This window comes from Canis lupus, chromosome 23, assembly GCF_003254725.2.
Source record: "Canis lupus dingo isolate Sandy chromosome 23, ASM325472v2, whole genome shotgun sequence".
NCBI classification, from domain to species: Eukaryota; Metazoa; Chordata; class Mammalia; order Carnivora; family Canidae; genus Canis; species Canis lupus.
In genome coordinates this window covers 19,621,990-19,648,944 of record NC_064265.1, presented here as the reverse complement: position 1 = coordinate 19,648,944, position 26,955 = coordinate 19,621,990, and the positions used below count along the sequence as shown (strand labels likewise).

At 40.6% G+C, this 26,955-nt stretch overlaps 1 protein-coding gene across 21 annotated transcripts in view; it reads right to left on the bottom strand.

Moving 5' to 3' along the window:
* Positions 1–26,955, bottom strand: part of THRB (thyroid hormone receptor beta) — a 371,974-nt gene that overhangs the window by 100,403 nt on the left and 244,616 nt on the right. For all 21 annotated transcript variants that reach the window (XM_025461005.3, XM_025461011.3, XM_035705026.2 and 18 more), the window contains one exon: positions 981–1,044. In XM_025461005.3, the coding sequence (XP_025316790.1) occupies positions 981–1,002 (22 nt within the window). In that variant the 5' untranslated portion in view covers positions 1,003–1,044. The remainder of the gene's footprint in view (positions 1–980; positions 1,045–26,955) is intronic.

The following is a 26,955-nucleotide window of genomic DNA, read 5'->3' as shown; positions in this document are numbered from 1 at the left end:
GGGTTATCAAAGGTCACGCTGTGCCCATGACATGCAGAGATCTGTGGGTATCTGCCCTGCTGCCATAGGAACTGCAAGAATTGGTAGGGGCTTGGTGCTAGGCTGGAAGGTAGGTAGCAGAGGTTGTAAACTGAGAAAACTGATAGGACATGGGTTTCTTCCAGTCAGCAGACATATTTTAATGGGCCCCTGAGTCTTTGACTTTTTTATAAGTTAATCGTTAATATTTGTGAGTGGGACTATTTCATTTAAAAGCTGGATTTCCAACTTCTTTTGAAAATTTGAAATATCTGCGCATCCTGGGCTTCATCCCTACTTGTCAGTGATCACCTAGATTGGAGGAAAGTTTCTCTCTGAAGAGTACTTCAGTTTTATTTGTGGTTTTCCCTTACACCGGATCTGTTTCTGGCATTAGTGTTATTGGCCTGGTCCCTGGGACCTTTGAGTTTGGAACACCTGCTCTCTGTGTTGCACAAAGAATTCATGCTATTGCAACTTTATGTTCCTTGGGGGTCATTCTGTCTCCTTTGTCCCTTGCTAACAGTCGCTACCTCATTTACCTGCTGCAATCTAATCATATTCCATTCTGACTCTACTGCTAAATGGAATAAACAGCCCGTTTGGGAGAAGATGCCTGGACCCTAGTCATTAAGTGTATACAGCCATTTATTATATTGATCTAAGTGAATGTAAAGAGTCAATGTAGCTAGTGTGCAAGGGTTATCTCAGGATAGCTAAAAAGTAGCCTTTTGCTGTGAATTATCATTTCTTCACCATAGGTTTCAGGTGATGATGCATCTCATTTCTGAAGAAGATGAAAGCTCATTTGTTGGGATGTATTCATAGGATGTATCTGCATTTAGTAATACTGGAAATAATTGTTGCTAAGACTCTTAGGTTGATCTTTTAGAAACTCTATATTTCTCTTTAGGTGGAACACAAATGGAGACATGCAAAGAAAATAAAAAAAACATAGATACCTGTCATACTGTTGGGAGTCATAGGTTAGTAATCATTCTGGACCTTTTTTTTCACTGACACCTCCTACAAAGAAAAAGACAAGAAAAAAACCCACAGATTATAACCTGTATTTTCCATAATGTTTTTGTTTCAAATAATATCACATACATTAATTAGTTTGAGGCAATTCATTACTCTCAACTCACAACTAGGGAAATTGAAGCATCGGTGGGCTCTGTGATACGTGTAAATTGACAAGATGTTTTAATTTTTAATCTCAGGTTTCCTTCTATAAATAAGTCTTCAACATAATATTTTATTAAAGATTACATGTCTCTTTTTCCATCTCAAGTTTCAAGAATGCTACCAGTACACTGACTTGCTGCTTTTCCTGAGAGTGGCTAGGGTATAGCATCTTCAGTCTATATCCTTGCTTCTCCAAGTGAGGGATGTCAATCTCAGACTCACGCACTGGCTCCAATCCCAGCTTCCAGCTCTTCCTGAGGGCAAGCTGTGTCCCTCCTGTCTCTCTGAGGGTTTGCTTCCTCAATCCTTCCTGAGCAAAACAGTCCCCATGTTTACATAAGCTGGTTTAAGTCAGGTATCTGCCACTTGCAACCAAGAGTCTCTACTGATAACACTAATATTAAAATACAATATTAATACAAGTGTGTCAAAACAGTTTTGTCTCCTTTTCATGATCTCAAAGGTGAAACTATAAAATCCCAGTTATGTTCTGCTATACCATCAAGTAAAATAATCTTTGTTTTCAAAATTTCAATTGAATAGGCTTCTGAATTGTGTGTAAAGTAGAAAGTACTCAGGAACAAGAGGAAAAAAATCTTAGTAAGGCTTTAAAAATATTGTCATCACAAAGTTTAATACTAATTTTCCTATGTAGTAATGTTTTCTTTTAGTATTACCATTACTACTACTATACGATTACCATTACCAGAGCATTAATAGTATAATAGTATTGCTATTATTATAGTATATGGTATTTGGTAGTATTTAGTGCTGTTTTCCTTCAATGACCTCTAGAGTTTTGTAATGTAATTGCAGGGAAGTCTAAGAACCCTCTAGGCAGGTGTCTGGGCCCTCTTTTCCTGGCCATTCTATGACACAGCGTGGGGTCAGTGAGGGACTTTGTTCTGAGGAGTGGACACAGAGAAGGTCCCCCAGAGCCTGGGGCTCACCAGGTGGTCATGGGGCCAAAGGAGAAAACAAAGTCCAAAGAGCTTAAAAATAAAGAAAGCTTGAAAATAAAGAGTCCTTCCTTCCTTCCTTCCTTCCTTCCTTCCTTCCTTCCTTCCTTCCTTCCTTCCTTCCTTCCTTCCTTCCTTCCTTTTTTCTTTCTTTCTTTCTTTCTTTCTTTCTTTCTTTCTTTCTTTCTTCTCTCTCTCTCTCTCTCTCTCTCTCTTCTTTCTTTCTTTCTTTCTTTCTTTCTTTCTTTCTTTCTTCTTTCTTCTTTCTTCTTTCCTTTCTTTCGTCAGGAAAGGAAACAAATTCAGGGAAGGCTTTCACTGAGTAGGTCAGTGAGGAGGAAGGGTCAGATGGCAATGTGTTGGCAAAGGAGTGGCTAAGAAGTTGACAAGCAGCTCTCTGTCCTGGAAGGGCCGAGACACGGTCTATACAGCATTCCACATCATTCATTCAGCAAGTCCCACTGCTCATGGGCAGGGAAGAGCCTACTGGGAGACCCAGCATTGGTCCGTGTCCCAGATGCTCTAGGTGAAGCTCCTCTCATAATGTCAGCATCTCAGGACCAACTGAGGGGGAGAATGGCACTCAGTTTAGTCTCCTGGGCAAGCTCTATGGGATGGAGAACATTCCTTTTGTATGTCATTCATTTATTTGGTTGGTCAGTCCAGAGGTCCTGATCGATGTCCTACTATGCTTCGGCTGTCCCCCAGGCTTTGCCCAAAGATAACACCTGGGCCTATCCACTGGAGGCTTCTAACCCAACAGGGAGAGAATCATGTTTAAAAAATGCAGAAATGTATGCAGCTTTCCCCTTCAGTGTCTCTTCAGAGCAGCCTGGGATTCAAAGGGGGCAGAGGTCACTCCTACCAGGGGCTATCCAGAAAGGCTACCTAGTGGAGGTAACTCTGGACCCGAAGGTGCTTGTCCTCTCTAGGCCTTTCCATGGGTCATGATTTAATGCTTTCTTCTCATTCTTGCACTTGGGGCACAGGGATGATTCTGGGTAATTCTTTTATTTATTTTTATTATTATTTTTAAAGATTTTATTTATTTTTGTGAGAGGCACAGAGAGAGAGACAGAGACATAAGCAAAGGGAAAAGCAGGCTCCCTGTGGGGAGCTTGTTGGAGGACTCTATCCCAGGACCCCGGGATCATGACCTGAGCCAAAGGTAGATGCTCAACCATTGAGCCACCTAGACATCCCTCTGGGTAATTCTTTTAAATACTGCAGTTTTAAGTGGAGGAGTTTGAGTACCTAATTGAGTTTTTAAAGCTGCAGAGCTACTTAGTCAAAGCAGACCAGTCAGAGGGCTACGGCAGGTCTAGAGGAGGGATGAAAGTGCCTAGAACTAGCGTGGTGGCAGCAGATGGTGAGGGACGCAAGTGACATTAAGGAAACAGAAATAAGACACTGTTATGAATGCAATGTGAGCATTTAATACTGGGATAAACACTGGGGATACAAATAGGTTAAGACTAGAGGCTCTTGGCCCTCCAGGAATTTATAATCCATTTTACAAGCTGGCTGGGAAGGCGGAGTTCCCTGGCCAGGAGCAGCTAAATACACAAGCCGCATGTGCAGTGTGCCAAGAGGTGGTGGGACAGTTTCTCGGGGCTCTCCTTCTTCTGCTCACTTAATCACTCTCTGTCTGATGCCATGTCCTGTAGGTGAAACTTGTTCCCCTTGGAAGAATGCAAAAGTGGGCATTCATCTCCAAAACATCTAAAACACATATATATTAAAAAAAATGGCAGGGAAGTTGTCCTTGAGTTCTCTGAAACTGGGAAGCAAATAGAATTATTATATTACAAACACGTAGGATGTAGGTCTAGGGACTCTGGAAGACACTGGGCTCCCTACAACCTTCTGGGAGCTCAGAGGCCAGCTTGGGCTGCATGGATGGAAAAAAAAGTAGCCTATAGGACAACAGCCAGGCCACATCTGGGCTGCTATATTTGAAGAGAAAGCCTCATGTAGAATGTCCAGGCTGATGGAAACCATGTCTTACAAGAAGTGTGGAAGGGAGTCTAAAAAAGTGAACAGTCATACGGTCTTCAAATATGTGAGGATCTGTCATGTGGGAAGCGTTAATTCAGTATGTCAGTGGTCTGGCTGGAGAGATGCTGCTGGGGCCCGCCAAGGAGACAGAGGACTTTCTCTGCTTGACCTTAGGTGGAAGAAGATGCACACCTATAGGCAGGAAAAAATGCACAAAGGCGCACCATCTCCCAACCTCAAGCTGCTCTTGTTCTCAGGACAGATTAAGCCTCTCTTGAGAAGACCAGAGTCTTCATTCTGCAACAAAGCAGATGCCAGGTGTATGATACGGTTCTAGGGATGTGCAAAGGCCTGCTCTATGCTTCTCCCTAAAATTCTTCTTTAAAGCTTCATTGCTTTAGCTTGGTGGATCTCAACTGTTTTGGGTTGTGGCAAGATCTGGTCTACTCAAAGAATATAATGGAAGTTATAGGACCCTTCCCTTGAAAGATGAGTACATGATTTGGCATATATTTTCAGGAGATTTGCGGGTCCTCCTCCACCAAACTCATGTGTGGATGCACATTAAGCTTTGGCTGCAGGCTTTGATGATTGTTAAAATGCAAAAGCTCATGGAAAAGACATAAATTGATATAAATGCAATCTATTGAATAGAATGAAAAAGAGATGTGCTGTTAGTAGTTAGTTGGCCAGTTCGGTAGTCAGCACCAGGGTCCAACAAGAAAATACGGAGTCAGGACAGCTAAAATAAAGCAGCACGAACATCCTGTTTTACAGCTTAGACAGGAATGCACTAGCGTTCTGCTTTGCAGCTTTTGCAGAAATGACTTCTGCAAAATGTCCTAAAATAAGACACTTAACACAAAACATTTGTCACTATCATGGGCAAGGGGCAGTTAAGACAAAAACCCCTAGATGTCAGCAAAAAAAGACCATTAGCACGTGGACATTAGTCTAATAGGGAGACAAATACATAACCAAAGCTCTGATTGGCATGACTTGCCACATTCTGATTGCTTAAGATATTCAGCAAAGATGCTCATAAAAACCCTTCATCTAAAAAACTCCAAGGCCAGCCCTCTTGGGCCCCTATCCCTCTCTGAAAGCTTTATAGTCTTGCTCAATAAACTTTGCTTTGCTGCCCACCACTCTTTGTGTGGTCTACCTCTTTATTCTTCAATGCAGTGTGACTAAGAATCACGGGTACTAGAGGCAGAGAAATCCTGCAACACAAAAAAGTGTGAGCTATTTTTGGTCAGGGGAACAGCGAACAGGACCTACAAGCAGTAGTAGATTCCTTTTTGGGTGGAAGAAAGATGAGTTTCAGAGAAACGGCTAGAGGCTAAAGACAAATCCTCCAACCCAAGGACTTGGTCTAGGACCACTCCATTTATGCCACCAGACACCGTCGTAAGCTCTGGATCATCTGAGATGAATTATTCATGTTACCTGCCCCTGGGGGGCTTAGGTGAAGAACCAGTCTGTACATTAGCAGCACAAGAGTTGACCAGATGATAAAAGGTATGTTTGGAGGCACTAAAGAGAATGTGATGAATTCTATCTCTATAAGGAAGACCCACAGGGACATTTGAGCTTGGCTTTGAAAAATGAGACAGGAAAAAAAAAATGAGACAGGATATTTTCCAGGTGGAGAATAAAGAATGGCTCAAGAACAACAAAAGAACAAAAGGTAGAGCAACTTGGCAGAGGATACATGATTTGGGGTGGGGAGGGAAGAGAACATGGCCAATAATGAAGCTGTAAATGTAGTTAGGGGCCAGATAATGACAGGTCTTGACAGGTTTGCCATGGAATTCAGTCTTCATCATATGGGAAATAGGGAGCTCAGGAAGCTCCTTAGAGAATGACCCACTTTGAGAAAGAGAACTCTGCTGCAATGTGGAGGACTCCTCAGGAGGTTAACCCCTTGGGTGGCACCTCTTTGTGTGGGATCATTGTTATTTTACTGTCTTAGTGTTCTAGGTCACAAAGCTAGACTAGGGCCAGAGTTAATACCGTTTAACTCCATCTTGTAAACCCCAGTGCAGTTGCCCAGACTGCACACCCATTCATCCCCTTGTGTTTCCCTTTTCCCTCTAGAAATGACAACATTGAAGGGACAACTGTAAAAATCACCCCTTGAAAAATCTTTCCATATGGGTCCAGTGAGTCATTGCTTATACAGTCTGTACATAATTAACATGAAACATCACATCCTCCTCACGTCTTTACATCAACCTTTTCTGAGGAGAGTGTTGGTGGCCTTTTCAAGGCCATTTTCCTTGGCTCTCTTGGGAGTAAGGGTCTAGGAGTATTATGTGGCTTGATGCATCAGAACAGGAAGATATATAGGGCTTCTCTGTTAACACTTGAACAGGTGCTTCATTGGCTGTCCAAGGAAGCCATAAGTGCCCTAGGGTGGGGTAGGGGTAGCTTTCATGGACAAATCTCTTGATTCAGCGTAAAAGGTCAGATGCCCAAATGTTAGTTTACCACAGACTCTAAGTTGAGACCACTAACACCAGGAAGGCTCTCAAAGGAGGACACACCCACTCTCTCACCTGACATTGAACAAACATGGATAATCTATTCTTCCTGGATTTTAGAGGTCACGGCAATATGAGTGGAGGGCAGTCCATGAGGATGTGTCTTGAAGTTGTGTCTACATAGCAAGCAACTGTTTTTACTAAGTTTATTTGGTATGGTGGGGCATTGGGTACTGCTGGGGTTTATGGGATGGGGCCAGAGCAGCTTGGCCCACTCTGGCCCCCTTCTGGCCTTACCATTACTCTGTGGCATCTGGAAACACTGCTGGGTGAAGACAAATGGCCATCCCTTCAGAGTGGGCTGCACCTCTCAAGGAAGGCAATGAGGTTATGGATCTCCATCAGGTGCCTCCACTTTGAATATCCTCTCCCTTCTGGAGTCTCCCTTTGTATCCCCTGCCCCTTAGAGGGAAGGGCCCGTTTCCATCAAAACTTTACTCTGCCATTTGGGAAACATTTTTAAGAACAAGTTCAAGCCCAGGTATAGAGGAAAGATTCCTGGACCAGGTATCATTCCAGATGGTTTAGAGTCTCAACTCAGTAGCTCAACCATCTCAGATGGCCTCTTTACTTCTTACCCCTTCAGGGTTATGATAAGGGCCAAAGGGATTTGAAATTGCTTTATAGATTTAAAAGTAGGATATCAACATAAGGTATTGGAAGAGTTCATCATTATTGTAGTCACTATCATTATGATCTACTAATCTTCTGGCCAGGCCCAAACATCCCTAAGGTGTGAGAAATTGGAGCTATTATCTGGCCTCTACTTTGAGCTATCCTGAGGTGGTTTGAAGACTCATAACAACACAGAAGTCCACCTTCCTAAACCCCATTATCACCAAGATAAAGTGGAAGTGATATTTCTCCTCTCTCCCACCTGCCATTCTCCTTTTTCCAGACTTAATTTTACCTTTTGAAATTTTTTTTCCCTTTCTAGCTTATCTTTCACAGTCATTTAAATTTGTTATAGAACAAAGAAGGTTGGGTGCCCAGATGAATTTGTTCCCATTTCTATAACTTCCTAAATGCTGTCCCAGTTATCCTTTGCTGAAGTCTTTGCATTTTCATAAGAAATCTAGGATTCAATGAAGTGAATATATAATGGTTAAATTTATGATGATAGTAATAAGAACTCAAATAAAAGAGAACAGAGGCAAAGTATATTCAAATCATACCACACTGTGATCCACCTTTTCCACTTGGTAAAACTAACCCTATTTGGCAGTGTTGTGTAAAAAAAAAAAAATCAATAAGAGGAAACAATTTAAAAAGCCAGCACAGTTAGACTGGGAATGGGGCTGGTTAAAAAGGAACATAAGGCCGTGTTAAAGATGTGGAAAAACAGAAGTAGCTGGTACTTGTGCTGTGGCCCAGATGTTCGTCTGAATGGATCACCTCTAGGGGCGGAGGGCAGGGACAGAATTCCTCTGCTGGATATGGTGGGCAAGCAACTAGGGCCCAGCATAGGAGACAGCAGCAAATGACTACTGAATGGCAGAGCTATAATTTTCATTTGAGATTTTCAGCAGTTGTTGTGTTTTGCCTTCGGGGAATGAGACAAGACAACCAGGATCTGTGATTGAAATTGAGCCTAATTTGCTGTGGCTGATTTTTTTGTTCTTGGTAAAGTGATTAGACTTTACTTCTACCCGATCCACCCCTTTTAATTCATATTCAACAATCTCGTTGTGAGGCTCATTTCTGCTTTTCATTTTAACCTCTGTCCAAGCCAAATCCTTGTCCCCTTCTCTCCTTCTTCCATTCTCCTTTTCCTTCTCTCTCCCAGGCAAAAGTCACTGTGGCATAGGAAAGAGTGTGGATCCTGCCACTTACCAACAGAATGACACTGGGGATGTTCAACGGTCTCAGGGTAGGGACAAGGTCACTAACATCAAAGTGGACGGTGACCCATGCTGTTATTCTTCCATCCTTGTGTGCTAGGTTCTGGGGCCACAGCCTGAGTAAAATCCTGTTTCTTCTTTGAGGACTAGAGGTAGACAGTGGTAGGAGTGGGGTTCTTGGGCTCAGACTGAGCTTAAAACAAACAAAAAGCTCCCTGTGAATCTAAAAGCATCCACTACGTTCATTTTATAATCACCCTGAGTGGAACTTGGTACTATCTGTGGCCACATAATGTAGTACTAGAAAAGAAGTAACCAGCCAGTAAAAGTTTTATGAGAATCAACTTGACTGCCAGCTGTGTTTACAACGCACTTTCTTCTGAGCTACCTTTCTCTGCAGGTGGACCATCCGCTCTGAACACTTTTCAGAGTGGAAGCTAGTCTTTTAAGAGGAAGCAAGTGGGTGGTTTGAGGAAGTGTCTGACACAGCAGGAGAAATGACTCCAACAGAGGCCCTGTTGGCCAGAGTGGTTAAAACTGCTTCTACTGACACCTGGTGGAGAGTAGGGTAGCTTCCCTGTAGCAATGAAAATCAAGAACGTGTGTGTGCCTGTGTGTGTGGGTGTGTGTGTGTGTGTTTTGAAGGAACTCAAAACGAATTCATCATGCCAGGGGACTTAAATAGCTCCTGAGGAATGAAGGTACCATGCAGAACCACCAGATGCTTGAATATATAATTGTGGTTAGGTGACTCACTAAGACACATGCATGAAAAACAACAAATGAGAATGTGAAAATAAAACATTAGGACTGAAGCAAACGATTTATTATTGATTTCTTAAAAGTGTTTGATGATGAATAAGACAACACCAACAAACAAGAACCTACTTCTCCACTGCCACCCTCTCCAACAGCTTTTGACAGAGGGAGCATCCACATCCCAGAGGGATGGCTTTGCCCAGACCCAGCTCGTGCCTCTGGAATCTGCAGTGAGCTCCTTGTAGATTTTTAACCCTCAGGTAAAAAGAGTCCTCTTCCCTAAAGAGGTGTTATGAAGACTGATTTGTCTCTAAAATTCCTTGAAGATGAAAACAGAATTCTCCTTACAAACGTCATTATAATCGTTTTTTTTTTTAAAGATTTTATTTATTTATTCATGAGAGACACAGAGAGAGAGGCAGAGACACAGGCAGAGGGAGAAGCAGGCTCCATGCAGGGAGCCTGACATGGGACCCAATCCTGGGTCTCCAGGATCACACCCTGGGCTGAAGGCGGCACTAAACTGCTGAGCCACCAGGCTGCCCAAACATCGTTATAATTGTTAACCACTTCTTAAATGCTAAAATTGTGGGAGGCGGAGGAGGACTATGTTACAAAGTTCCTATAGAAATACTTCAAAGGGGAACCTGGGTGGCTCAGTGGTTGAGCTTCACCTTTGGTCGTGATCCCAGGAGCCTAGGATCGAGTCCTGCATCAGGCACCCTGCAGGAAGCCTGCTTCTCCCTCTGCCTGTCTCTGTCTCTCTGTCTCTCTCTCTCTGTGTGTCTCTCATGAATAAATAAAAATCTTAAAAAGAAATACTTCATAAACTTTATACTGTCTCCATTCTCCCCTTCCTTGGTTTCTTGCTTGATGAAGGTCTTTGGCTGACCTTAAATCCACAGCTAGATTTTGCCTTTCAACAAGCTGTTTTAAAGGTGATTTTCAGAAATGCACCAGAGCAATCATTAGTTCAAATTTGTAAGAATTAATCCACTACATTTAAGTCATAAAGGAAGAGCTGGGGCACCGAATGAGAATTTAGGTTGTTATTTCAAAATAACTATAGGAAGCCTAGTGAAGCACTGAGGCAGGGAGCTGAGATGGGCAGATCTAGGTGAGAGGTAAGAAAGAAAAGCCCCTGAAAGATTCATGCAGTTACAATTTTCTTATATTTTTTATTCCCTGATATTTAAATTAAAGCTTGAATATATATTTCCTTAAATGTCTGGCTAAAATATTCTGATCAGAAGGTGTAGAGCCCATCTATCCCTCCTCCAGGAGTTAGTGGCACTAGGACACAGAGATCCCAGCTTTCTCAGTTCATGACATGGTTAGTGTTTTGGTAATTTCTTCACAGCAACCCCAGGTCAAAAGAAACAATTAAACTTTCCATTTGCTAAGTAATAAGGTCCAAATAACCTAAGAATAGTATTTGTATGCTGATAGTCATTGCTGTGTTTCCCCTGAAAATTAAAGATGTTCCCTTGTGTAACTATGTGTCTGCCATGGCACTCCCAGGGTGCCTTTGTTAAGAGTTTGGGAACCATGGTGGTAACAGTTTCAGGACTCAGTGAATAGTTGAAGGCTGATGTTTACATGACCTCTTTCTACCCCTCACTCTTTGCGAGGCCATGGCCACATAATTTGACTTTTCAACTTAACGCTGCTAAGCAAGTCAACCTGACTTACTGCTATGGAGTAGAGAATAAGGGAATGAGACACAGGGCAAAGCCTTTGCAGGATTTAAGCCAGTGTTGGGAACAAACAAGATTTGGCCAACAGTCAATAGCATTTCCTGAGCCCTTGTCACAGGGGCAGTTGTGATGAAGTCTCTAAAAAGTGCACAGCCCTTGCATTGTATAAGAAAGGGAATGCATGAGCAGCCCTGGTGGCTCAGCGGTTTAGCGCCTCCTTCTGTCCAGGGTGTGATCCTGGAGACCCAGGATTGGGTCCCATGTCAGGCTCCCTGCATGGAGCCTGCTTCTCCCTCTGCCTGTGTCTCTGCCTCTCTCTCTCTCTCATGAATAAATAAATAAAATCTTAAAAAAAAAAAAAAAGAAAGAAAGGGAATGCCATAAAGTCACATTTTCACTGGGAGTTATAGGCATGCCAAAGGTAGCCAAGAAGCTGGCCTGGTAGTAAGTCCTTAGGTGGAAATCTGACAGATGAGCATGAGATGTTAAACATGCTGGAAGAGTTGTATGAGTATCTCAACAGATCTATAGATGGCAGGTTGCCTGCTTTTCCATCCTGTACTGTTTCTTCATATATGCCAATGAAGCAATGAAGCCACATATGACCTACACTAGTGGTTCTCAAACTTTGGCAAGCACCTGGAAGGCTTGTTAAAACAGATTGCTGGGATCCATCTCCAGAATTTTTGATTTAGCCAGTCTTGGGTGGAGGGCTGTGAGTCTGAGGCTCTGTGTTTCTAACTAGTTCCAAGGTGATCTGACTATACTTTCCAGGGATCATGTTTTGGGAGTCACCAGCCTACACCATTTGGGAACATGTGAGAGAAACTGAGGTGCCACCTGGGTAGGCTGCACTGCCACTGGGCAGGCAACCCAGCTACTCCATTCCTGACCAGCACAGTCAGCTTTGTCTAGAACATGACCAGTGAAAGGTGATTACCAAGGCACCCAGCTCTGATGGTGGACAGTGAGCTACCTCCTCTGAAGGCCACTAATGTTTTAAATGTCTCTCAAATCAGAGACACTCAAGTCTTACAGTAATAAAGTGACAACAAGACATGGAATATGAAGGAGCTTTGCATTTCCAAAGAGGATGGCTTTGCATTCTGCTTACATTAAGTATGCAGCTCAAGCATGGAGAAAGTGGTTCTTTTCTTTATTTATTTGAGAGTGAGTGAGAGAGAGCACACATGCCAGGAGGAGAGGCAGAGGGAGAAGCAGGCTTTCTGCTGAGCAGAAAGCCCAACATGGCCTGGGATCATGACCTGAGCCCAAGGCAGATGGCTTAAATGACTGAGCCACCCAGGCACTCCAAGAGAAAGTGGTTCTTAATCTCAAGAAGGAAGTGGTTCTTAATCTCACAGCAGAATCAGCTGAGAAGACTTGCTCACCATCTCCAGGGTTGGGCCTAGGCATGTGTACCTAAAAGAGGCTTCCCAGCTGATGCCGTTGAGAATTTCTGTCAGGAGAGAAGTGCTTGAGTATGAACACAACTCTAGGGGTAGGTCACCCTACTGTCACTCTCATTCCTTCTAGGCATTCACCTGCTGCTGTGAGCCTACATGCATGCTCGTTCATTAGAAGTCACTGGACACCACCCTGCTGTATATGTCCTGTTTGAGTTCACAGGCCTGCAAAGAACTTTCTACTCATGCTTCTTGCCACCCTTCCCAGTGGTGGCAAAGCCATGGCCAATGTGGTTTGTCCCAAGCATACTGCTAATCAAAAACCATTAGTTATGTACTGGAGAAGACATTTAAAAAGTGGCAACAAAACCATTGCATTTTCCCAGCGGACTTCTGTACTCAACCCACACTCACCCTCCTCTTCTGGTCAAGTGCTTATTTCTTTAGGTTCTCAAAGTGTGGTCCCCCAGATCAGTAGCATCAGCATCACCCAGGAACTCATTAGAATGTAGATGCTCAGGCTCTACCTCAGACTCACTAAATCAGAAATTCTGAGGGTGGAGCCAGCAGTCTTGTTTGTAACAAGCCCTCCAGGCGACGAATCTGGTGCATGCAGGAGTTTGAGAACCATTTGCTGCCTTATAGTATCCCTGTACTTCCCTGCCCATTACCAAAGATTAGAAGATAAATGGTAGGGACCACTTTTCTTTTCCCCACCACCTGGCCCAGGGTGGTGGGGACATAGCACATAGCAGGTACTTGAGAAACACTTGTTATTTACTGAAGCTAGGACAGCTCTACTTCCTGATCATGAGTGAATAAACACTCCCTTGGCATGCCACTTCTTAGGGGGTGCCAAAGCTGCATCTAAATCATCTCACATTTCTTACGGGTTGTATTTTCCATATTTATAAATCAGCTTTCCCTAAATTCTCTCCAAGATTTTTACATTCCTTTCAGCTCAGGAAGCCAAAAAACACGATGCTATGGTTTAGCCAGTGTGTTTCCTGCTGGGGGGAAGGGCATTTCTGCATGTTTCTTAAATTCCATTCTCCAGCATTGTGATTATTCTCTGAACAATAGAATGAGATTGCTGATTCATGCTCAGCTCACGGCTCCAGGCATCTTTTTTTTTCCTGCTGTACTTGTGCCGAATACAACACAATAATGTTCTATTCATCCCTCTGAATTAGAAATGCCAACAGCTCAGATATGCAACTGAGGGGTTCCCCCCCACCTTATTTAAAGGCTTTCCACAAATAACACATTTGGAAATATTATATGGCATTAACTTTGAGCCATCTGGATCAGGCAAGGATGGTTAGACCTTACCTTTTTATCAGCCACTCTGTGCACAATGCCCGGCACACTGTAACTATAATTCCCACACTATGCTTGTTGAATGAATCACATACTCACTTCCTGAGGTTCAAGCCTTAACCTTCTATTCTGCCCTGATAGATGACAACAAGTCCTCTGTTAAGAGCAGGGAGAAAGCCCAGCTCTCAGATTCAGACTCGGGTTTGGATCTAGGCAAAGAATGGGATGGACGTCCTCAAGTTGGGCTTCACGCAGCCTCATCCTGCTCTACACACTGCCTGCTGTTCCAACTCTGGCCCTCCCGCAGCCGTGAGATCTCCGGTCCCCTCTCAGCATACCTTTGCCAGGAGTGGCCAGGGCCAGCTGCGGGTTTTTGTTTCCCAGATGCAAAGTCGAACTGGTGAGACTGCTTAGAGCTCCTAAAACACTAATGTCAACCTGAGCTGTGTATCAAATCACCTGGGTGGCTTTGCAAAGTCCCAAGGCCCAGACTGTATCCTAAACCAATTAGTATTGTATGACTCCGGCCTCAGTTTTGTAAAATTGCCCAAGGGGTTCAGATGAACAGCCAAGGTTGAGAACTGCTGCTCTAATGTGGCCTCTAAAATAGTGTCTGGGAAGCCTCCCTGTTCTGCTTTTGCTCCCTCTGGGTCTCCTTTCAACATGGCAGTCAGAGCAGTCCTTTGAGAATATATGAGCCAGCGGGTGAACTCTCTGCTCAATACCCCACTGGGGCACCAATAATCTGCCCCATTTGATTCTCTGTCATGGTCTCCTACTTCTCTCTCTTCAGCTTCACCAATTCCCTGCTCCCCTTGTCCCCATCAGAGAGCCTTTGCACTGGGATTGTTCTCCTGCCCAAAATGCTTGTCCCTTGACACATGCTCAGGTCACCTCCCTCACCTCCATGAAGTCTTACAAACTTTAACCTCTCAGAAATGTCTGCCTTGACCACCCCACTCCCTGCTGTAACTTGCCCCTTCCCTGTGCACTGCCTTCCCAATGCTCCTTATCCTACTCCACTCCTGCTTTTCCCCATAGTACACAGCACATCTTAACATGCTGCACACTTCACTTCTTTTCTTCTTGTTTTTGCTTATTGTTCTGTCTCCCTGTGCTAGGAGGTCAGCTCCATGAGGCCAATGGCCTTTGTCTTGTTCACTGACTACCCCAAGTGTTCAGGCAGTACATGGCAGGCATTCAATAAATACTCATGAAATGAAGAACGATGTTCTCCTCTGTAGGTGGTGGAGGAGCTGGGGGCTGAATGGAGGAGGGAAGGCTCAGTGATGCATGAAGAAAATGAATTTTCTCAAAAATGACAGATTTTGAGGGAACACTTATCATTTGATTCTAATTATAAATCAAGGGAAGGGACCGCTAGGCAATGTCTAGGTTAAAAAAAAATCACACAGAGACAGGAAGTGGATTAGTAGTTATCTCAGGTGGGGCAGTGGGGATGAGTGGCAGGATAGATGCAGGGACAGGAGGGACTGCTAGTGGGAGCAAGTGTTCTTTGGGGGTGATGGAAATGCCTTAAGATGAAATTAGGGTGAGAGTTGCATGATTCTGTAAAAATACTAAAATCCACTGAATGGTACACTTTCAGTGGGTGGACTCTGTTGTGTGAATTGTGTCTCAATAAAACTGTTAAAAATGCACCTTTAACTGATGTATCATACAGGTGTCAAATATAAAGCTGAAAAAGAAACATAGGCTGTTATAATTTCTTATTAATCATCTGGATTTTCCCTGGCTTGAGTTTGGAATCGGAGCTGGGAGAGCCTTCCTTAGTCTTCATTGGCTGTCAGGGACATCTATTAGTAAAGAAATGTAAACAGTATTTTTGATCAAGGTTTAACTCATGAGTAATTTATTTGGATTAAATGCCTTTCCCCTAATAACTTCCACACCTCCTCAAATTTTGGTCTTTTTCAGGACCGGCCGTTTTGGAAAGCAAGCAGCCACTTGGTGTGAAACAGAGCTCTGTACAGATTTGACACTTTTGAACTTAAAATGCCAAGAAAGACTCTAGCCATGTTGACATTTACCATCTACTGATGGCCACTTTTCCCACACATCACAGAGTTCTATTTGTCTGCAGCTGTGAACTGAGATGCTGCTTGGCTAGCAGCCCTGTGAACCTTCTTTCAACTCACTGATGTTCTGGTTATCTAGTAACATGTATGGAACAATGACAGCATGTTATGATTAAAATGATGGATAGCGACTGCTCAATGAGGACCCTTCTTCCTCCTCTGGGAGCTCAACAGCACATTCCATTAGGTAGGAAAAGTGAAACCTTCCTTCGGCTCACCTGCCCATTTCTCTGCTCACAATCTTGATATGTGCTTTCCCAAGCACAGAGGATCTGGTTTAAAGGTCAGGAGGCTGCTCAGAGTCATGGCTTCAACCATTTCACTAGGCATTCCCTAAGATGTGAGCAATGCTGTGATACAGAAAGATTCTTGGGGACTGCTATGTCTTTAGGAAATTTCTGAAGACACAGCCAATATCTCATCAATAGCCAAACTGAAGGAAGAGACACTCACAGTTGTTTTCTGCTCATTGATGAGACAGAGGGTTACAGAGAAACTTGCCCTGTATCTCCCAGCTGGTGAGAGGAGGAGTTGGGATGCCAACCCAGAGCCAGTGCTTTTGATTGCTGAGACTACTGCTTCCCACCTGCCATATGCACATCATTCAGCTGGGTGCCATGATGGGTACAGGGATGACTAAGCCCTCCTCATTCCCTCTGCTAGCACTGCCCAGTAGAGAGGACATGACATAGCAATTTTAATTAGAGGATGTTGTATTTGTTACTCTAGGAGAAGTACAAAGGGCCATGAAGGTGTGTGGGATAGAAAGGTTAACTAAAAAAACCCCAACTCTAAGGAACAAAGACACTGCAAATCACTATACCATCCTTGCAATGAGGGTCAGTCATGTCAGTCTTCCTGGTCAAGATCCAGGTGTGAACTGAGTGTCTTTTCAGATCTTTGCACACTTGTGCAAAGTGTGGTTGATTGGGCTAAAATTATTCTAACCATGCAGTTTGGATGCTTGGATAGAGTATGTACATCAGCTTGTTTTAGTATCATTTGTACACTTGTCCTATAGGACAAAGACAGTATATCTCTTACAGAGATGTTATGAAGATTAAATGAATTCATAAAAAAAGAAATGCTTAGCATGGGGCCTTATATGTAGTAAGTGCTCAATAACTGTGAGTTGTTATTGTTATGCATCATTAATCACAGATTCTAGAGAACTGAGTACCAGCTACTAAGGACTTAACTGCATAGGGTCTTAGTTATTTTGTTGCATGATGAGAGAGGAGCTGGCGTGTTAAGCTGTGTTCTCTTGCTGCGGTAGGTGAAGTGGGTTGCAAGGGGGTAACGGAGTAAGTAGAGTGTTCACCAAATGCCATTGCTATCTGTGGAGAACTTGGTTTACTCCATGCATGGATGTAGTTTACAAAAAGGTCATAGTATAGACATACTACTTGTCAGGGCACAACTATTTTTTTACAAAACAGTTAACAACATTAGGAAAAGATGAGATTTCCAATCTTTAGCCTGTTACTGTGTAAAATATTTGATAAGAGGATAACCCACTTCTTTGGGGGCAGTAGCACTTGTAAAACTGACTCTTTTAAGCAGCACTGAGACAATTAATGAGAACTATTTGGGTGTTCTCTGTTGGGACTTAACTAATGCTTTCTCTGTGAGAAAAATCAATATTTTTCTATTTTCCCTCAAAAACATTGTTTTGGTCTAAAAATGATAGTTTTAACAGATGTGATTTGGTACACTTCAGTTGTACCATCTCTAGAGTCATAGAAAAGTTTATTGTAAACAAGACTCACTTGCCTCTCCATTTTCTTATATGAAAGACAGTAGGCCTTGGTCATCAACTAGCATTGTTGATTTGACCTGCCTTACATAGCAATGAATCACATGGTTTTCAGGAGAAACACATCCAAGTGATTGGAAAACAAAGATTTCCAGTAAAAGAGAAATCAGCCAGTTTCTAAAACACCAAATAAATGATGAGATCCCAGATGAAATGTACAAATGTGTACAAAGAGCTACCGGGGACTCTTAAGCTCCAGTACAAAGATGAGCTAGACCAAACATGGGCTTTAGCTTTGTGATACAGCAACAAATATAGAGTTTCTATTTACATTCAATGAAATTGAGTAGAGAAAAAAAGAATATGATATTTATGTTCATATGTTAAAATATTACTCACCATACACCTGTACCTGTATATATGGTTCCCTTGAAACTAAGGATTATAATAAAGGCCAGCAATAGTGATAGCATGTAACATTTATTAAGTGCTTATTATGCTTGCCATTCTGCCAAGTGACCTGCATATACTGCCTCTTTTATTACTCTCAACAAACTATGATGTAGGTAGTCCTATCACCATTTTACAGCCAAGAGTTCTAAAGTTAGCAAATGTGACTCCTTTGGCCAAGGTCATATTTTTAAATGGGAGACCCAAGAATTGAACCCAGGTTTTGTGGTTCCAGACTTTATGCTGTACATCACTATACTTGTCTGCCTTTTATAAGAATATTGGTGGTTATATGCATTTATAGCACCTTTAAACAGGTTATATGATCCGATGTTCACAATCTTCTTATTGTATCTTTTACAAATGAGGGTGCTGAGGCACAGATGTTAAATGTCTAAAGGTAAACACTGCTATATGAGAAAAATCAAAGTTATGCCCCATGGCCCCTAAGCCAAGTTTTTTTTTTTTTTTTGAAGTATCTGAGCTTGAATCTTCTCTAAATGGAAGGTCCTGACCATGAATTGTCACTATTGCTACCTATGAAGTCAAGAGCTGAGCAACAATTGTACCTGTGGGTTAGTTTAAAAAAATACGATTTCTAGCTCAGAATATTAGGCAGTTGAAATTTTAATATATAGAACACAGGGTTTGGACAGGTTGACACAAATGATTTGAAAAGTTCACTTGTAATGAGTCTGAAACTCTCTCACATGCCCAGCACAGCATCAGTGAGACACATATTCCCTAAGTGGCAGGCAGACATTTCTTGTTAGATACGAGACATTTTCCGAGTTCAACAAAGGTTACGTGGTTGTTCAGAAAATTAGAAGTTCTATTAATAATCACTGCTTCATTTGATTGAGGATATTGTTCCTATTATTCTGTGGTTGAGTTCATGAGAATAAGCCTTACAAATATACCAACTGGATAGAAGTGTGTGCAAATGAACTGCCCTTGAGTTCTGACCCCTCTTACTCTACCAGGTTCAGTCCCATATCCATGCTGCCAGAAAAGTTTATAAAGGGCTCACCAGTGAATAGTTCCTTAATAAAGGAAAGGTGCTTTTCGTAAAATGCTATGATAAGTGGGCCATCCGTAGTTGTTCAAACGGAAAGTCTGGAACAGTACAATGGACAAAGCAGGGTGGCTTGTTCCTTACAAAATGGCAGTCTTTCCAACCCAAAAGCCGAGTGCCAGTTGGTTACCAATTGCCCCTCAGCTCCAAACCCACTCTTCTATTTTCTGCTGTGATTCTGGAGCTGGGACTTTGTAAACTCATTCCCACAGTCCCTTGCCAGAGGGCATTCTATTTGATTCTGCCTATAGGAGGCACTAGAGGGAGAGTGGAAGGTGAGAAGAGAGAAAGCATCTCCTTTTTCTCATGACCTCTCCTTCCCTCACTTCTGAGCATCTGCTAGCAGTGACTACTGGCAGTGGCTAACCTCTTATGTCTTTTGGCATCTCCAGAGGTACTCTCTTTGTAATCCACAGAGGTTCTAGCAACAGCTGGTTGGAGTGCCGGATCCATAGGACTGCTTCTCTGAGCTAGATCCTAGTAACCACATATCTAAGGGTGACAGCTACTTCTTGCAGCTGGGTTACTTCAGTGGTCCTTTTTGCTCTTTTGGTGCTCCAGCACTAGTACAATAACCAATTAATTATACTAAATCCTTCTGTTTGAATTAACTACTATGATTCTGTTTTCTTCCCTGTACCCTGGTGGTTGGATGTGAATGGCATAACTTGTAGCATGTTGCATGTTAGCAGCATGTGCAATGTTGTACAACACTGCAGTACCAGAACCAGCAGCAGTGACTGAATTCAAACCTGCTCCTGCTAAGTGTGAGAAATTATTATTATTTCCAGCCAGGAACTGAGCAAGTGTGAGAAATTACAACTCCTGAGCTGAAGGGTAGTTAGAATGGAAGACTTCAAAGAATTACATTTCTAAACTTTTTTTTAAGTATAAGAATGATACCTGTTCACATGAAAATGTTTGCAAACACAGAAAGTATAAAGGAGAAAAAAAATTAAAACCTGTGCTAGAGTTAACCACTGATATTTTGACATTTTCTTTCTGGTCTGCCCCCATACTGCTTCATATTTTAAAAGAATTGTTATTTTTAACTGACACTTGGTCTCTAGTATTTTCACATGACAACATGAGGAACTCAATTCTCAGAGGGATGTGACTTTGCTTCATCACAAGTACAACTTGTCATTTCTGCTTTGGGATTGAATCTCTCTGGCAGGGGCTGTTTACCTCTGACCCAGAAACTAGACAAAGGCCAGGGCTACAAAATCCCAACTCTGGTATGCCTGTTATGCCTTCTCAGTCGGGATCATAAAGTAAGTAAGAAATCTGTACACATTCAGGAGGAATGCTTAATATATTATGTTCTGGCTTCTGGGGTAAGTCTATGAAAATTTTTGAAGGAATATAAAACACAACTGTCTGCTTTGTAAGAAGTGGCATATTTAGATGCAGAGGTAGGACAAATGCTGATACCAATTACTGGGGTCCGTAACACATATTTGGAATTTTGGTACTTCTGCATTAGTTAATTAATGTATTTTGGCATCTCCAGAGGTAGTCTTACCTCTAATTATTTAATTAATTCATTAATTCACAACTACTTCCCAAGTATCTACCAAGGACAAGGGCAGAGCACTGTGCTAGTTGCTGGATACACGGATATGACACAGTTGCTGCCCTTTCTCACAAAACTTAGAGTAAGAAGAATCAAACTCCAGGAAGAAGTGATTAGAAGACCAAGCATATATTCTTGGTCTATTCTTATGTCACTTTTCCTCATTAATAAAGCATCTTATTACTACATGCATTTGTCCCTGGCTCATTCACGGGTACACCTGTCACCAAAAGTCTTTAGTTTTGAGATTTGCTTCAATAAATTAGGGGTAGTATTAACCACCTGTTGGTCCAATGTTTCAGTCTCCATCTGTCTTTTTTTTTTAAGATTTTATTTATTTATTCATGAGAGACACAGAGACATAGGCAGAGAGAGAAGCAGGCTCCATGCAGGGAGCCCGATGTGGGACTCAATCCCGGGACTCCAGGGTCACACCCTGAACAAAGGCAGATGCTCAACCACTGAGCCACCCAGGCGTCCCTCCATGTGTCTTAAAATTATTTATCTGGTAGAAAATATAACCATCATGAATCTTTAGGCTTCAAGTAACACAGCACTGAAATATTTGAAGTTAAAAACTACAGAGTACAAGACAAAATAAATGGAAGCACAATAGTAGTTGAAGACTTTAATATACCTTGCATTCCTTGAAAATTTAAGTAAATATAAAGAAAGAATATCAGAATATTATTAATAATGTTAATCTAACAGTATGAAATTTTATACTTGAAAAACATAATAATTACAGAATAACAGAAAGAAACCCAAATCATTATAAAATGTGACCAATAGTAGGTGATAAGGAATCTTCCCTACAGTTGAAATATTAAAGGCAAAATAATGTTTCCACAATATAATCAACTTAGAAATTTAAACAAGAAAAAGAAAAGCAGTCACATACAAACTACAAATGCTTAAAAACCAAGAAAGTCCTCCCCTGAAAAACTCAATTCATCAAGAAGATATAAGTGCAAATATATATGCACTTAACACTGGAACATCTAAATATATAAAGTAAATTTGACAGAATTAAAGAAAGAAATGAACAGCAATATAATGACAATAGGGGACTTTAGTACTCTACTTTCATGAATGGACAGATCACCCAGACAAGAAATCATGGGAGAATATTTCTCAACTATGTGGAAATTAAACAACATGCTCCTGAACAACCAATTGGTCAAAAGAAATCAAAAGGGAAATAAAAAAGTACCTTGAGATAAGCAAAAATGGAAATTCAACATACGGGCTGTAGGAAAAGCAGTTTGAAGAGAGAAGTTTAGAGTGATAAACAGCTACATTAAAAAAAAAGAAAAATCTCAAATAAAAAACCTAATCTTATACTTCAAGGAAAAAGAAAAAGAATAAACTAAGTACCAAGTTAGCAGAAAGAAAGAAATGATAAAGATAAGAGCAGAAAAAAATGAAGTAGAGAATAAAAAGACAGTAGAGGGACTCCTAGGTGGCTTAGTTGATTGGGTGCCCAACTCTTGATTTCAGTTCAGGCCATGATCTCAGGGTCATGGGACTGAGCCCTCCTTTGGGCTCTGCACTCAGTGTACAGTCTGCTTGTCCTTCTCCCTCTGCCCCTCCCACTGCTGGTGTGTGCTCTTTCTAAAATAAATAAAATCTTGAGAAAAAAATAGAAATATTGACAAAACCAAGGGTTGATTTTTTAAAAAGATAACAAATTTCAGAATTATAAGTAGATTAGCCAAAAAAAGGACTTAAATAAAATTATAAATGAAAAAAGAGACATTGTACTGGATATCACAGAAATACAAAGGATAACAAGAGACCACTATAAATGATGATATACCAACAAATTGGGTAACTTAGAAGAAATGAATACATGTTTAGATACTTACAACCTGTCAAGATTAAGTCAAAAAAAGTAGAAAATCTGAACAGACCAATAACAAGTAAGGAGATTGAAGCAGTGTTTAAAAACCTCCCCCAAAATAAAAGCCCAGGACCAGATAGCTTCATTGGTGAATTCTACCAAATATTTAAAGAATTAATATTAATCTTTCTCAAAATTGTACAAAAAATTCAAGAGAAGGGAACACTCTCAAACTCATTTTATGAGGCCATCATTACCCTAATACCAAAGCCAGACAGTGACCCTGCATAAAAAGAAAACTGCAGGCCAATATCCCTAATGAACATAAATGCAAAAATTCTAAACAAAATACTGGTAAATTGAATTCAACAGCATATTAAAAGGATCAAATGCTATGATCAAGCGGGATTTATCCCTAAGATATAAGGATAGTTTGACATGTGGAAATCAATAAATGTGATATATCACACTAATAGAATGAAAGATAAAAATCATATGATCATCTCATTTGATTCAGAAAAGCATTTGGCAAATTTCAATATTCTTTTATAATTAAAAACTCTCAACAATTTAGTTAAAGGAATGCATCTCAACATAATAGTGCCATATATGATTAGCTCACTAAAATCAATGTCAATGGTAAAAAGCCGAAAGCTTTTCCTCTAAGATCAGGAGCAAGACAAGGGTATCCATTCTCATCACTTCTAGTCAACATAGTACTGGAAGTCTTAGCCAGAGCAATTATTTAAGAAAAAGAAATAAAAGGCATCCAAATTGGAAAATATAAGTTAAACTCCTTATGTTTGCACATGACATGATCTTTAAAAAAAAAGATTTATTTATTTTGGAGAGGGAGAGATAGTGAAAGAGAGTATGAGTGGGGTGGGGGCAGAAGGAGGGGGAGGGCAGGGAAATGGGGAGGGGCAGAGAAAGGGGGAGAGGCAGAGAGAGAGAGAGAAGCAGGATCTTGGAATCATGACCTGAATTAAAGGCAGCTGCTTAACTGGCTGAGCCACCCAGGAGCCCCTGACATGATCTGATATATAGATAATCCTAAAGACTCCACAAAAAAACTGTTAAAACTAATTAATGAACTCAGTAAGCTGCAGGATACAAAATTATTTTTATACAGTCACAGTAAACTGCCTGAAAAAGGAGTTAAAAAATGTGATTTATAATAGCATCAAAAGAATAAAATAATTAGGAATAAATTTAACCAAAGGAGGTGAAAAACCTCTACACAGAAAATGTCGAAATAAATTGAAGAAGACAGAAGTAAATGGAAAGATATCCTTTGTTTATGGATCAGAAGAATTAATATTGTTAAAATATCCATACTATTCAAAGTCATCTATAGATTCAATGCAATCTCTATCAAAATTCCAATGGCATTTTGCACAGAAATAGGAAGAAAATTCTAAAATTCTCATGGAACCACAAGAGACTCCAAATATCCAAAACATTACATTTCCTCATTTCAAACTATATTACAAAGCCATAATAATCAAAATAGTATGGTACTACATAAAAATACATAGACTAGTGGGATAGAATAGACAGCTCAGAAATAAACTCATAAAGTCAACTAATACTTGACAAGTGTGCCAAGAATACACAGTAGGGAAAGGATATGCTCTTCAATAAACAATGCTGGGAAGACTGGATATTCTTATGCAAAAGAATGAAATTGCATCCTTAAGTCATTCAAGAACCTCAACTTGAAATGGGTTTAAGACTTGAAATGGGTTAAGACTTGAAACTGTGAAACTCCTAGAAGAAAACATAGAGAAAATGCTCCTTGACAATGACTTATTGGATACAACACCAAAGGCACAGGCAACAAAAGCAGAAATCAACAAGTGGGAATATATATCTAACTAAAAATCTTCTGTATCTTCTGTACAGCTCAGGAAACTATCAACAAAATGAAAAGGAAACCCATGGGATGGGAGAAAATATTTGCAAACCGTGCATCTGATAAGGGGTTAGTATCCAAGATATATAAGAAACTCATAAACTCAATAGCAAAAAACCTAAACAATCCAATTTAAAAGTGAGCAGAAGACCTGACAGACATTTTTTCAAAGAGAGCACATCAATGACCAACAGGTACCTGAAAAGATGCTCAACATCACCCATCATCAGAGAAATGCAAGTCAAAACCACAATAAGATATCACCTCACAACTCATAGTGGTTATTTTCAAAAAGACAAGATAACAAATGCTGCTGAGAATGTGGAGAAAGTAGAACTGTGATGCACTGTTGGTGGGAATGTAAATTGGTAAGCAATTATGGGAAACATTATGGAGTTTCTTCAAAAAACTAAAAATAGCTGCCTTATGATATAGTAATCTTACTTCTAGGTATATATCCAAAGGTAATGAAATTGATATCTTGAAGTATCTGCACTCCAATGTTCATTGCAGTATTATTTACAATAGCCAAGATACAGAGACAATTTAAGTGACCATCAATGGATGAACAGATAAAGAAAATATGGTATAAAGGGGGTGCCTGGGTGGCTCAGTCGGTTAAATGTCTACTTTTGGCTCAGGTCATGATTCCAGAGTCCTGAGATCAAGCCCCACATCAGGGTCCCTGCTCCATGAAGAGCCTGCTTCTCTCTCTCTCTCTGCCTGTTGTTCCCCTTGCTTGTGGTCTCTCTCTCTCTATCAAATAAATAAGTAAATAAAACCCTTAAAAAAAGAAAATGTGATATATATACAGTGGAATATTATTCAGCCATAAAAGAGAAAATCCTGCTATTTGTGACAAAATGGATGATACCTGGAAGCCATTATGCTAAGTGAAATAAGCCAGATACAGAAAGCCAAATACTGTACAATCTCACTTATATGTGGAACCTAAAATACTCATAGAATCAGAGTGTAGAATGGTGGTTGCTGGGAGCAGGGAATGGGGGGTAGAGGAAATGGTGAGATGTTGGTGAATGGGTACAAACTTTCATTTATAAGATAAATATGTTCTGGAGCTCTAATGTACAGCATGGTGATTATAGTTAATAATACTATATTGTATACTTGAGATTTGCTAAGAGAGTAGAGTGTGTTTTCACCATACACACACAGACACACACACACACACACACACAAATGATAACCATATGAGGTGATAGATATGTTAATTAACTTGATCATGATAATCATTTAATAGTGTATACATATATTAAGTCATAGCACCTTAAAATCATGTACAACCTACATATATATAATTTTTATTTATAAATCATACCTCTATAAAGTTGGAAGAAAACCCCCAAATACATCATGTATTTAACAATAAGTATGTTAGAAAAAGAACACACAGTAAAGAAAAGCTGAAAGAAGTCAGAAAGTAGTGTAACAGTTAGAAAATAGTGTAACATGGGACGACTGGGTGGCTCAGAGGTTGAGTGTCTGCCTTTGGCTCAGGGCGTGATCCTAGGATCCAGGATCGAGTTCCACATCAGGTTCCTTGCAGGGAGCCTGCTTCTCCCTCTGCCTGAGTCTTTGTCCCTCTCTCTCTCTCTCTCTCTCTCTCTCTATCTCATGAATAAATAAATAAAATCGGGCAGCCCTGGTGGTGCAGCCGTTTAGCGCCGCCTGCAGCCCAGGGCATGATCCTGGAGACCCTGGATCGAGTCCCACGTCAGGCTCTCTGCATGGAGCCTGCTTCTCCCTCTGCCTGTGTCTCTGCCTCTCTCTCTTTCTGTATCTCTATGAATAAATAAATAAAATCTTAAAAAAAGTCTTAAAAAATAAATAAATAAAATCTTAAAAAAAAAAAGAAAATAGTGTAACAAGACTATGAATAAAGATATCCAAAAGTTAACTCTTAGGAAAAAAAAAAGACAAAACAATAAGTAGATGAAGTATTACCTGATCTAATTTAAAAAAGAGAGAAATAATAATTCACAGAATTAGGAATAGAAAAAATAATTAAATATCTGAGAATTAGAACTATAATAGATGACTTTGAATAACTTTGTGCAAATAAGTTGATAACCTTGATTAATTCATTTTCTTAAAAAATACAAAGTAACAAAATAAATAAAAGAGAAGGCCATACTGACTAATAATGATGGAAAAAATTGAACACTGTCAAAGAATTCCTCTACCCTCTCTGAAAGTACCAAATCCAGATGATTTCATGTATGGATTATTTCATAGACCAAAAAGAAAAGGAAAGAAAAGAAAAGAAAAGAAAAGAAAAGAAAAGAAAAGAAAAGAATAGAAAAGAAAAAGCTCTGAAAAATTTTGAAGGCACAAAGAAAGAAGAAACATTCCCAATGATTTCTGTGAAACCAGTATAGTATGATATCAAAAATATGAAAAAGACAACATAAAAGAAGAAATCTGCCCATATCACATATTTATATTGATGGGAAGATCTTAAGGACTCTATCAGTAAATAACTCTTGGG